Raw genomic sequence first — 14092 nt, forward strand, 5'->3', positions numbered from 1 at the left:
TCCCACACCCCCAACTGGGGACCTGGCCTGCAAGCCAGGCATGTGTCCTGACTGGGAATGAAACCAGCAACCCTTTGGTTCACAGGCTGGCGTGTGAACGCTCATGTTCAAAGTTGCAGGTGCAGGGTGGTCGGGAAGCAGCCCAGTTGCCATAGTTGGCATCTGCACAGCGTCCTGGGTGAGACCCAGGGATACCAGCACCCGAACCTCCAGCGGCGGGGCTGAGAGGAAGCCTCAGGGGCCCAGTGAAGTATCTGAAGAAATGCTGCATCGTCAGCACTCTTTCTGGCCCAGAGAGTGGTACGGAGTGCAAAACCGTGATGCGGTGGCTCCCCGTCAAAACGTGATTCAGAAGAGTTAGAATTTGGATGTGAGGTTTTCAAAAGCCTTAACCAGTTTATTTTACTTATATATTTTTGTATGTGCTAAAGAATGATATATGACAAAAATTGACGTTCTAACGTATGAGAGGACTCTTTTATAAGACCTTTTATATGGAAAAATTGAAACATTAAGTAGATTGGCTCTGTTTCTCAGACTTCATGATTATCAACGCATGGCTAGTTTTGTTTCTGCTGTATTACCATCCACTTCTTTCTTCATGCTTTGAACATGTCTTAGACATTATCATCTCATCTGTACATATTTTAATATGTATCTCTGAAAGATAAGGATTTAAATTTGTTTTTAGTAAGTTTGAAAGATTTAAGTATACAACTGAAAATTGGAAAAAGTATTTGTAGCATGTGTCAGAGATAAGACATTAATATCCCTAATGTACAAGGTCTGTCAGGAAAAAGTCCAGCCATTGTTAATAGAACGAGAATGGTTTGTGTGACATTGATGTAAGCTGGCAGCCAAGGAGAGTGGAGTGGAGTGTGCATGTGTGAACAATGACGCCTTCAGCATACTAGTCACTGGGGGCGGTAGATGCCATTGAGTGAGCATATGTACTGTGTGGCCGTCGCATTCAAAATGACTGAGCGAGTAGGGCAATGAATCTGTATCAGGTTTTGCATTAAGTTTGAACATTCCTCCATGAAAACTATTCGGATGGTTCAGAAGGATTTTGGGGACGATGCAATGAGTGCAGCGCAAATAAAAGTGTGGTGCGAATGCTTCAAAGATGGTCAAGAGTCTGTTGAAAGTGATCCACGTTCTGGAAGGCATGTAATGAGCAGAACCCTTGAGAATGTTGAACATGTATGGGCTGCAGTCGTCAAAGATTGGTGACAGTGCAAGAACTAGAAGCTGGTCTGGGAATTTCACAAACTACTGTGTCCGAGATTTTGACACAGGATGTTTTCATGAAATATTTCCTGGTAAAATTCATTCTGCAGCTTCTGCTGCCAGAACAGAAGCAGCATCGTGCTGCAGTTGCCAATGACTTGATTCAAACCACTACCAATGATGCCCTCAAGAAGGTCAGAACCAGAGATGAATGGTGGGGCTATGGCTCTGATCTGGAAATGAGGGCCCAGTCATCCCAATGGAAGTTGCCTGGTTCCCCATACCCGAAGATGGCGTGACAGAGTCGCAGCAAGATCAGGACTGTGTTAACTGTTTTTTGATTGGGAAGGCATCGTCCATCATAAATACACCCCTTCAGACCAAACAGTTATTAAGGAGTACCACCTCAGTGGTGTTTGTCGGTTGAGAGATGCAATATGTCAAAAATGGTCATAGCCACGGGCAGCTTATGATTGGCAGCTTCATCGTGCATCACATCTCATGCAGAGTATTTTGGCAAAACATCAAATCACCCAGGTGACTCAGTCCCCCTACAGCCCAGATTTGGCGCCCTGTGACTTCTGGCTTTTCCCCAAACTAAAATCACCTTTGAAAGGGAAGAGAATTCAGACCATCGATGAGATTCAAGAAAATACGATGTGGCAGTTGATGGTGATTCCAACAAAGGATTTCGCAGAGTGTTTGGAACAGTGGCAGAGATGCTGGGAGAGCTGTGTGAGGTCCCAAGGTGCCTACTTTGAAGGGAACGAGACGTCATTGTCCTACATACAATGTTTCCTGTATCTTGTAACTTCTTCAATAAATGTCTCTGTTTTTCATGTTACATGGCTGGACACCTTCTACATAGTCCTCAAAGAATCTTAAAAATTGGGGAGAGGGGTCTCTTCTTATCTTCTCCCTCCAACAATCCTAAACAATTCAGACCTAAATTTTGTAGGTGAGGAGAATCAGTGTGGGCATCCATGATAGTGGTGCGGGAGCAGAAGGGGCTAGAGCAGCCGGGTGTGTGTGGGCAGAACGAGGCAGCCATCTTGGCAGGTTAGCTCAGCGTGGAGTAGGGAGGGGAGGGCACCCACTTTGGAGAGAGTGGTAGCAGAGACAATAGAATAGTTACATATGCTTACTGATAAAATGAAGAAATTATTAAGGGTAATAGTAGTTGGTGTTTTCACTATCGAAGGAGTGGGTAATAAATACGAAAAAGGAGAACATTTTTATGTTTGATTGGAATAGGAAATGCTGATGGGAATTTTAAACATACACAGATGGGTATAGAAATAAATATAAGTATAAATGTACTTGTGTTTACACATATCTATATGTTTATGATATACTCCATAGCTCTGTGCACTGAAAAAACTACCTTTTTCCCCTGAAAGAAACCTAGGGTCCCTGGAGAAATGGCAAGATTTCAGACCTGGGACCTGAGAAATAAGAATAAAACAGTACTGGAATTTCTTATGTCAGAAAGCAAGGAAGTGCTTGCAGAATGATAGAGACATGTTACAGGACCCAAAATCCAACTGGAAAATTTCCTCCTCACCAAATTTGGGGCAGTTTCAGCATTAAAATTTTTAATTATGGTAATAGATTACTGCCCATCGAGTAAAATAAGAACCCACGTACTCGTGCACCATAAGTGGATGAGTGATGGTACATATATGTGTTTGATGATGAAGAAGAGATCGCATAGTTTCAAAGTGCCTAAATACAAAGGGGAAAGCAACTTTACAGTGAAGAATACTGGCAGATACCCCCCTGATCAGATGACCAAATGAATGGCCTTAACTTCATCAGTGATGAGTTAAATTCCTTCACTGCCCACCTGACGGGAAGGTTTGAGAAGAATGCAGGTCACTCCTGTGGTTTTCCTGAATCTCATCCAGAGGACTCATCAGACACACCCGTTCGTTCGCACAGGGGCTGCCGTAGGAATGCCTGCCCGTAATCTTCAGTCGAGTCCAGACTGCTGGAGTTAAGGACAGAATGGCTGAAGGAAAGAGGACATAGACAAGGAAATGCAGCCCATGATTCTGAATTTTTTAGCTTCAATAAAAGACATTTGGTGACTCTTACTGATTGTGGTGTTTGTGTTGTGATAAAGTAAGGGGATTTCTTTGTAGGAGACACACTAAAATGTTAGGGTAGTAGGAGCCAGGCCAGCGACTCTGAAATGGTTGAAACTCAGTTCTTTGTGCCGAGTTTTTGACCCTTGTCTAGGTTAAGTTTGAAAGTTTAGGGGAAAATATCTGCTCAGATAATGAGCAACAGAAATGAATAGACAGTTTATTTACAAAGAAATTGGTCTTTAAACATATAAAAAGATATACTTGTAATTAAAGAAGCACAAATTTAAAAAAGAAGCTTAGCAGATATATCACTTCTCATCTGTCATGAGAAAACCATTGCTGAGTGAACAGATGGGCACATCCTGTCCGCATTTTCACAGAAGGGCCCGTGGGGCAACAGCTGGTTTCAGAGCTGGGGCAGGGGAAGCACGAGCCAAGCCCGTTCTGAACATCAGTTCTGACAGACGGTAGGGAAGTGGCTCAGAGAAGTGATGGGACGTGTGGGAAGAACACAGAGCCCCCTTGAAACTCAATTTGAGCAGGAAAGTAAGCGATAATAATGGATTAGAGCTCATAGAGTTCAACAAGTCATTCATAAATGGAGAAGGAAAAGCATTTTCTTAGAGTAAAATGCCAGCTAATATATGTAGATGAATTGATGGTGTTAGAAAAGTCACGATTTGGTAGCCACTGCAGTAATGGTGGTTTTAGGCAAGAATCCTCTGTGTTCAGTAAATCTAGAGGGCAAAATTATGATGGGAAACTGGGTATTACAGAGGCTCCAAGTACTTCCCCACAAGGTCTTTAATAATGGCAAGGGGAAAAGAGTAAGTTTACAGTTTCTGGCAAGAGATCAGGTCCAACACCGATGGGGGGACAGACCGCTGTCCTTCCCCCTGAGAGCGGTGCACCGAGAAGAACGCAGCCTCACGGTGGTGGTTTCCTGGGCAAGCCTGTGGCCTGAACCTAAGCACCAGCGACAGCAGAACCGAATGCTGGCTTTTCACACTGTACAGGTCAAGGAAGGCTGAAGAACTGTTATCCACAGGAAGGGAGACGAAGACATGGCAGCGGCTGGAAGGTGTGACACCCGTCTGAAGCCCAGACCAGAAAACGCATAGTCATTTGTTTTGCTGTAAAGGCCACGGCAGGGCAGGAATGGGGTCTGTGATGTGGGGTGGATAGCAGCCTGGCATCAGTGTGCGGTTTCTGCCTCTCCCAAGTGCACTGTGCTTGTGTAAGAGAACGCCCTTTTTCCGGGAGCTGCGCGCTGAAGTCTCTTAGTAGTAAAGGTGCGTCATAGCTCCAACGTGCCCTTGGACGTTTCAGGAAAATGTGTGCACCCCATTCGCATGTGCACAAACACGATGGTTTAGTGAGTGTAAAATACTGACGTCTTGGCAAAGAGCGTGCAAGGAACACAGACATTTTTACGGTTTGAACTTACTTTAAAATGAACTGTGCAGTAAAACTTTAAAGAAGGATTTATGGTTTTAAAGAAGTGTTCACCTGTTTACTGTTTTTCTTAGTGCTCATGAAATAATGGCACATTGATCTCACTGTGGCATTTAGTGAGATACAGTGTGTAGTGTTTTATGGACCGTAGAGTGGAAATGCTGTGCTGTTGGGGACTAGTGATGCCTTATAGCTCTATCTTGTGTCTAGTTTTGTAACCTTAGGTACGTAACATGGCTCATCCTCAGTTTCCTCAGGTGACTGATCGTGCGTGTATCGTAGGGCTTGGGAAGTTTAAGTGAGGTAACATTTAAAATCTAGCGGGTGTCCTGGCACTTAGTAAATGTTCGATAAATTGTGCTTGCTAAAATAATGTATTCGTATAAAAGTGTCATTCTTAAAATGATGCACTTAGCTCAGAGTTAGTTGGGTATTCACTGCTCTGGTGCCTTCTGCATCAAAACAACATTCAGAAGAGGGAGTACTCCACTCAGCTAGGTGCATGGGGCTGGTCGGGGTCTGATGCTGTGTGGCTGTTCACAGGCTCCCTTGTCCTAAGGCCAGAATCCGGTGAAGCCCGCTTCCTTGTTTCAGACCACAGTGTACATAAATAAGGTTGTAGTGTCGAGCGATTCTGATACTGGATGGTTCAAGAAGGGCGATTCATGTCTTAGATTTGCTTTAAGAAAGAAGCGTAATTTTCACGCAGCTCTCCAAGTAAGGCAGCTGACTCAGGACGGTACTGCATGTATCTCTTTGCTTTGTTTCTTCCAGGAAAAGGAACCTCTTCGTGTGATACCACTGAAAGAGGTTCATAAAGTCCAGGAGTGTAAGCAGAGGTAAGCACCGGCTCTGCTCTACTTGCGTACTGTCATTTGTGTGTTACTAATGCACAGTAATGCTTTAGTTTGCTGTGGTTTACCGGTGATATTTTTTACATCCTAGTGTTATTTTTAACTTCTTATAGTTGGGATATGCTGGAACTTTTAAAACAGTTGGATTGAAGTATTAAGACTTTTTTTGTTTCGAAACTAAAAATTAGGAAACAATCCTTAAACCCGTTAATGGAAAGGAAAAGGCTATCAAATTAAACAGATCCATGTATTTGTGTTTTAGTATTTTGAGGTTGGTGCAGAATAGAGCTTTGTAAGAAAATGATAACTTTGTAGCGTTTGAACAAACTTATTTCTTCATGTTTAAAACTTTGGATTTTAAAGTAATTTTATGAACCTTTTCTGAAATATATTTGTTACTATATAAAATAAGTAAAATTTAATGTAAAAATAAGTTGAAAAGTTGATAATTTGGTTTTCTCAAATCAGTATTTTATCTCTAATATTTACTTTCTGTTGATACATACTTGGTATTGGGTAACGAAGTGAAAGAGAAACTATCAGACAGCTGCTATTGAAGTATACTTGGAAATTCTTTTTTTGTTAACAGTGACATAATGATGAGGGACAACCTCTTTGAAATTGTAACATCGTCTCGAACTTTCTATGTGCAGGTAAGATACTTCTTTGAAGATCATACGTCCTCTTAACAAGCAGTGAATAATTTTAGAGGTGAAGTTAACTTGTAGTTTATGAGAATAAGAAAAATATATGGCAGATTCACCAAAAAATGTTTTGTAAGATTAGTGGTAAGGTCATGTGTTCAGCAAGTAAGAGTTTCCTTTGCTACGAGTTAGTCAAATAGAACTAAGTAGTGTTTGGAAGAAGGGAAATTCTACCTGAACCTAGATGCTAAGTATGTACTTTCAACTTGAATTATTTTTGCAGGTATTTTGGAATTTTCATGATATCATTTATGGTAATTTTATAAAAGTTACCTCAAAATCCTTAAATACCCATAATAAAAGTAGACAGTACTTTAGAGTTTCATTAATGGTAGGTAAACATCCTGTACGTACTTTTTACTCACTACATTAATTAGGTTGGAAATTTAAAAAAAACATTTGTTTTTATTTTATAAGACTAAACACATGCTTACTGCAGAAAATTTAGAAAATAAAGAAAAATATGGCACTGGCTGGTGTGGCTCAGTGGATTGACTCACCAGCCTACAAACCAAAGGGTCACTGGTTTGATTCCCAGTCAAGGCACATGCCTGGGTTGTTGGCCAGTTCCCCGGTAGGGGGTGTGCAAAAGGCAACCACACATTGACCTTTCTCTCCCTCTCTTTCTCCCTCTCTTCCCCTCTGTCTAAAAATAAATAAATAAAAATTTTAAAAATAAAAGAAAAATATGAAGAACTTGGGTGGTTTATAAAACATAGTATACCACATTCAGGCAAACATTTTTATTGTTTTTACTGCCTTTCTTAAGGCATATCTTTCTATAGCAGGTGGAGCCAACATTAATTATAGTGTTATATCCTACTCGTTGAAGATGGGTTTTTCCCCTGCATCATTAAAAATTCTCTGGAAACCTTGTAGACTTGTGCTATACAGCTGGTCACCCATCGCACACTCACATGGTGTCCGTACATTCACTGTGATAAGTGGTGCAGTGGGGCAGGTCTTCGTGCATAAATTTGCCTGAATTTCTCACTCATGTAGGGTGGTTTTGTAGAGCAAGAGTAACTGTCAGAGCATGAGCCTTTTGAAACCTCTCTAATTTGCCAGTTGACTCCTGGATGTGCCCTCCTCTTTGCAGTGAATGAAGAAGGCATATGCTTCAACTTTGCCTGTTTTGAGTTTTTCCTTTTGAAAAGTATTTGTTAATATCATTGGTTCAAAAGGATTATATTTTAAAAGTTTTGAATTTCTAGATTCTAGGATGTAGAAGTTAAGGGCAGTATCTCTACGTCCCTCTTAGGGCCTAGTTTAATTGGATTAAAGTCATAGTAAGATTTTTAATTCACATTGGAAGCCAAGGTCCTATCAAGAAGTATACTTTGGACTAGGACTACCAATACTTACTTTAGGATTATGGTACTATGAAGAAATTATTAGTACTACTAATAATTACTACTAATTATGGTACTACTAAGAAATTATTTCTAGAAAAATATTGTCATGATCATTTTTTTTAACTCTACAGTTACGTAAATATTCGTGTGGCAAAGATAATACAGCAGCAAATATAGATAGAGGAAAAGTGATTTCTAAAATTGTTTTGAATCCATTGCCTTAGAATGACTTTGTTAACAGTTTATTATCAAAATGCATTTGTTGGGTTTGTAGATAAAAAGCTGATTTTGAAGAAACATTGACTAAATGAGTCCCGTCTTTTTCTCAGGCTGATAGCCCCGAGGAGATGCACAGTTGGATTAAAGCCGTCTCTGGTGCCATCGTCGCGCAGCGGGGACCCGGCCGATCAGCGTCTTCTGTATGTCTCCTGTTCTCTGGGGGGGTGCTCCCTGGGTTTCCCCGTCCTGTCGAGTTATTTTCCTTCCTCTCCCCCTAATCCTCCTGGTTTCTTTCTGTATTGAGATTTATTTGCATGGTAACTTTAATACCAATTGGACTTGCAAAAAAAATAATGCATTTCTAATTTAATGCTTCCTTGTAGTGTTATGTATACATAACTTTCTGTGCATTGTATTGTCTTAAATGCACAAGCAGGGCAACTAAAGAATGAGCATTTCCTTGCTTTGTTTGAGGAATTCTTAACTTGTCAGGAGGCCCAGGTTTGGTACAACTCGACCGGTTCTTTGTACAGTATGCGGTCTGTTTGTGCAAGGAACCTTCAGGTGCAGCGTTGCACTTCTGTGAACGTCCCGATTTGCTCCACTTCCTGTAATTTCAGTTGAGGCATTTTTTGTTTGTTATGTTTTATTTTTATTTTTTTTTCAGCTTAATAGTGCCTAAGACATCGAGCAGCTGGAACCTTAAATACAATTGACTGCTCCCAGTCAATAAATACTTTCCATTTCACATTTCATTCTCATTTCCTAGTGGGTTAATTTAAAAGGTTGTTTTTGTTTATAATCTTAATCATTGTGGTAGTGTGGCATAAAATTGAAACAGCTAAACAGTCTGAGAAATAGTTAGAAAAATGTTTTTAATTTTTAGTTGACCATATTTGAGTACATTATAGGAATAAGATATGGCTTTAGAATACTTTGGACACTGGTCTCTAATGTGAAAATACAAGTTCTACTAAGGAATGAAAAATGTTTTAAATGTCTTGAAATGTAACACTTTGGCCTTCGGAATGGGGTCTGGTGTGTAGCATGATGACCTTAATTATTCAGATCCCTTGGGAATGCTAGATAATCTGTCCTTCCAGGGTTTTCCTGGTAGTAATACTGCCTTCTAATAGTTTCCTACTGTTAGTGACTACAGATCAGCAAATACAAATCCATCTTTCTCATTTCCAATTAAGTCATTCTCCTTATATTCTTTTTGGAATATCAGAAAGTTCATTTCCTAGGTGTTACTTCAGTAACTGCCTGTGTTTTATGTGACTTTTCAGCAGTCAGGTATGAGACTCTCTGCAAAAACAGTGTCTGTTGGGAAGAGGACAAGCTGGAGAAGGGCGTCTGTGTTCTGTGCTTGTGGTGGGGGCCCGTCGGACTCTCTAGCTGTGACTGTCAGCATGCCTTTCTCTTTCCTCCCTCTCCCCAGGATAGGTCAACTCTAATCGTAGCTTTGCACTGTGTTCCAGATGCGGCAGGCCAGAAGGCTGTCGAACCCTTGTATACAGAGGTATACACCGAGAACTGGTGAATGCGGCACGTATGTGGGCTCTTACGCAAACGTGCCTTCTTACTAGAGGGCCTGGACTCACTCACTACTTACCACTCATCCTAGAAAGTTGAGTTAATCAAACTGCCTTCTGCAGTTACCGTAACCATGTCAACACTAACGCCAACTGTTGCACTGTAGTCATCAGGATTGAGATGCATTTTGAAAAAATAAGTAAATGATGAAAAATAGAACTTTACTAACTGAAAAAGTCATATTAAGCTGTTCACTAAAAGTTACTTTACTGAATTGCCTCAAGAGTTCCAACTTCTGTATTTTATGTATTTTGAAATTTTTTAATACTACACGCTTGAAACACGTCCTTGTTCTAACCTGTGCAAACTCACGCATGTAAGTGCATTGGATAAACCGCCGCGGTTTGCATGGCGTTTTAACTTACAGTTGAAATTTGGCCGTCTGAATTTGTCACGTTGGTAATTGGTAGCCCTTTGTTTTCAAAACCACTGGTCTTGTAAATGAACACAATATACTGGGAACTATATAGGGATGCATTCGGAATGGTCATATTTAAAATTATCCTCAGATTTGATAGAGCTAGGTGCATGTTGAAATTAATATTCACAACTGATAGTTATGATCGCTCATTAAATGTGTGCCCTGTGTTCCCTTTACAATCTTAAGTCGTATGAGCATGTATGGCATTCAAAACTAAACAAATGCAATGAAATAAGAAGCGAAGAGACTGTGCTAGTGGCTGCAGAATTCAGGGAATGTCTGCCATTTAAAATATTTGGAACAATTCCTAGTGTTGATTTAAATAAGCTTTTAAGTAAGACAATACCTAGTTGGCCCCTTTTAAGCACAGTTCGGTTGCAGTTGGACCACCGCATTCCATTTTAGGCTGGCCGAGTCTCCAGAGTGTCAGAGTTCCCAAATTCGGCTTTGGTGACAGAACTGATTTCTTAGTGGAAGTGTTTGTTGGCCATCATCACTTTAAACTCACTCCTGAAAGTGCTTTGCCTTGGGAAGGATCTTGCACATGTTTGCTGCATGGCTCGTGCTTCTGCTCCGTGTGTGTGTGCCTTGTGTTGTCTGTTTTTCAGAGAATACAGTCTCACACTGCGTTACTAACCTTGTCGCCGTGACCGGCCGTGTCTGACCACCACCCCTCTTTGCAGGAGCATTCCGCCTGTCCCGAGTCCAAACATGCCTGCCGCCCCGGTGGGGCGGCAGCCGCCACCGCACATTCCACAGCCTCTCGCAGCAACTCTTTGGCCTCAACCTTTGCCGTGGAGAAGCGAGGATTTTACGAATCTCTTGCCAAGGTCAAGCCAGGGAACTTCAAGGTCCAGACTGTCTCTCCAAGAGAACCAGCTTCCAAAGTGACTGAACAAGCTCTGTTAAAACCTCAAAGTGAAAATGGCCCTCAGGAAAAAGGTGGCGACCCGGTGGACTTGGACGACGCCAGCCTCCCAGTCAGTGACGTGTGAGGCGGCGGCAGCGAGCCCGGCTGCCTCGCCGGCCCTCCGTGTCCTCCGGGAGGCCTCCAGCCAAAGATGATGAAGGGCAACGACCGGCTTCCACGCATCTGTCACGCTGCCTCGCAGGTGCACTTGCTGTAAGCTGGTGAACCAGGGGTTGGGGGAGCGGCCAGACCAAACGTAGTCGGTCTCTTTTGGAAAAGAAAGAAAGAAAGGAAAGAAATCTAAGTGTCTTAGTATCAATTGTCTGAAGTGTTGTGGGTTCTCATTTGGGTGATAAAAATGTTTGTGTGATTTTTTTCCCCTAATTGATTTGACAATTTAAATGTTTATCAATTTAAAACATTAAAAGTGCTTATTACCTTGTCGTTTTTTAAACGCGACAATGACTCCTATTAGATGGTTGATATTTACACATTCTTACTGGTTAATATTATGGAATGAAATATTACTGGTCTGAGACCCCTGAACCCATGATATCTGTGGTGCTGTGACATTTATACTACCGTGGGACTGTTCTGACCTGAAACCATTTGATGCCCTGGATCGCAGGGTGAGCGAGTGAGAAGTTTTGTGTAGAGGATATTATTGGACTGTTGGTGAGGGTTGTGGGTGGTACTGAGGTGGGGAAAAGGGGGAAATTAAGTTTTAAACAACTGGATCTTGGACATTTGTTTGAAAAAGGTTAAATATTTAAGACTTGCAGTAGTTACTACTTTGTTCAATGAAAATTATTTGGTGTGAAATTTCTGGGAGGTCTGATTTCCTTATGAAAGTTTTGTACATAGTTCTTATTTCCATATTTGGATCAGCGAAAGACCTCAAGTTTGTATGTAAAGGCACAATTCTCTTCCTGATATGATTGTGGCCTCCACTTTTTGTCACTAACACCCTCCCTGTATTCAAGTGCCTGTGTTTGTCATTCTGTTCACGTGCTCAGATGTCCTGCATGAGCGGTTTCAACACTGGGGCAAAGTTAATTTTCAGTGGGGGAGTTTGATGTGTTAGGGAAGGTCTCACTTGGTGTTGGAGTTACCAGGATGCTGGTCTTTTACTGCCTGTGCACATGTACGGTGTAAAACACAAATTTGAGCGCCCATCTAATCACAGGGAGTCACAAATACAAGCACCTCCCAAAACACCCTTAGTTTGAGATGTCACGTAATAGACCAGTTGGAGCAATTTCTGTCGTCGTGGTGTGGTCTTACACGTTTGCTTTAAGAAAGTAAAGTGGTCTTGGGTTCCACATGCTGCTATTTTTATGAAATTGTACCATTTTCCTGTTTTATGTTGTTTTGGATTCATGCATGTCACGTTTCTCCTTTTATTTGCTAAGATGAGTTCTCGTCTGAGAGAGAGAGAGGTTTCCCGCTACAGTGGGGGGCCTGGGTTACTCTCCACACCAGGGCTCGCCGGCGTCCGTTCAAACCCCGGTGCGCGAAGGGGCACCACGCAGCTCTTTCATTCATAAGCTAGTATTTCTAAAAGTTGTATTTAGAGTTTCCTTTTTTGCAGCTACATTTGAAAATGATAGAATGAAGAGATTTTAAGTAATCATCACTTTTTATCCATTACGATGGCTCCCAAAAGTCCCTCTTTCACGCACACACCTGAGAAGCCTTGTGTGGACAGTTCACGGCGTTCGGGAGCCTCCTGCTGTTCTCTCAGGCACAGCGTCCGCACTGCGTGCCGGCGTCTGCGGACTTCGGTGTTGGTGATTTGATATGTTTCATAGCGGCAAAATACTGTCTCTATTTTGGGACTTTTTATGGAACTACCCTTGTATTCAATAGCATAGGAAAATATTCTTGTGATTTTGGGGTCTTCTGATATTTATCTTAATACTTTTGTAAGTCTATGAAAATTATTTAATTATTTTAAAACATATACTTTTCTTGTAAATATGCCACATCTGAATTGTCAGAAATTACTTTGGATACCTTCATGTTTGCTGCGTTTTTTTCCCTGTACATACAACATGTTTTCTTTCAGAATGGAAATACACGTGTGCTTCCCATTGTTTACTTTTATGCTCGTCATCTTTACGTGTCCACCTGGTTGAACACTGTAATGACTTGAGAATAAACTGCTCAAAATTAATTCTGCCTTATGTCTCATTTGCTTTGGTTGTGCTCTTGTGTGAACAGGTAAATGGAACTAGTGCACGTGTGTTTGGTTAATTGACTTGAATTTATATACTTAAGGGCAGACTATTTGGTTACCTTTGAATGACATAGCTTGACATGAAATTGCACACGAAAACAACAAATCTCTTTTATTTTGCTTAATTAAAACATGTGCTCAAAACCCCTCCCCCCCCCCCCCTTCAACATACCCCTGCAGAGCTAGTTCGAGTCACCCAGCCGCTTGCAGGGCCTGGTCGCGAATTAGACTGGATGCAGCCTGAGCTGAGCATCGCGGTGCCCGGGCGCTGCTGCCACGTGATCCAGGGCCACAGGCCGCTTCCCGGAAACCCGCGTCAGTGACAGGCGGTTCATGTCTGTTGTGTACCCAGCGCCTAGTGGCGGGCATCAGTCTGGGTAATTTTTACCAACTGGTGTGGCTTAATTTTCTTTCCCTGAAAAGTATTTTAAATGTTCTCACGTGAGAAAAGAGAACGTTCTGAAACAGCAACAACGCTTTCCTGTCCTCAGCTTTGCTTCTTCTAGTGGCCGTGCAGGAATTTTGCTTAGTGGTGCGCAGACCTGTGGTCAGAGTGCTTTGCACAGCCGGCGAGGCAGGAAACTTCTGTGCGAGAAGTGCCCTGGCGTCACAGCCTAATTCCAGGTTATTGGTGAGAATCCGCCTCGTCTTTGGATGGTTTGCTAGGTCGCACAGGGCAGGACAGAGGGTTTGTATTTTCTAGTTTGAACTTGCTGTGGTTCGCAGCTCCCAAATTATTTGTATGTTATTTTTTAATGTCTCTTGAAAATCGTATTTTGTCCGAGCCTCACGTAGCATGTGTATTGGAAATACTGCTGAGTTGGGGTTAGTGTTTCATTCTGATTGGTAAAAGCATAGTGTTCCATTCTGAGGACATTGGAAGTGAATAGTGCCCTTGCTCTGGCACAGTCACGTGGTAGTGGCGCCACCTTCTGGTGATGTCATTGCTAAATTTAAAGTAAAGCAGTTTGGAGTCTAGTCTATTTTACTTTTTTTACTGAGAAAATTAGAAAAGATAC

At 41.8% G+C, this 14092-nt stretch overlaps 1 protein-coding gene across 6 annotated transcripts in view; it reads left to right on the forward strand.

Annotated features, from left to right (window-relative positions):
* PLEKHA1 (pleckstrin homology domain containing A1) overlaps window positions 1-13010 on the forward strand; it is a 47533-nt gene extending 34523 nt beyond the window's left edge. For 4 of the 6 annotated variants that reach the window (XM_037164828.2, XM_037164827.2, XM_037164830.2 and 1 more), the window contains 4 exons: window positions 5550-5614; window positions 6219-6282; window positions 8018-8107; window positions 10608-13010. In XM_037164828.2, the coding sequence (XP_037020723.1) occupies window positions 5550-5614; window positions 6219-6282; window positions 8018-8107; window positions 10608-10919 (531 nt within the window). In that variant the 3' untranslated portion in view covers window positions 10920-13010. Of the gene's footprint in view, window positions 1-5549; window positions 5615-6218; window positions 6283-8017; window positions 8108-9388; window positions 9460-10607 lie in introns of all 6 variants that reach the window. The other 2 variants (XM_053668490.1, XM_053668491.1) reach the window with 2 other exon arrangements.
* Window positions 13011-14092: the final 1082 nt, after the last annotated feature.

This window comes from Artibeus jamaicensis, unplaced genomic scaffold (assembly GCF_021234435.1).
Source record: "Artibeus jamaicensis isolate MK-2021 breed Jamaican fruit bat unplaced genomic scaffold, CSHL_Jam_final contig_490, whole genome shotgun sequence".
In the NCBI taxonomy this organism is placed as follows: domain Eukaryota; kingdom Metazoa; phylum Chordata; class Mammalia; order Chiroptera; family Phyllostomidae; genus Artibeus; species Artibeus jamaicensis.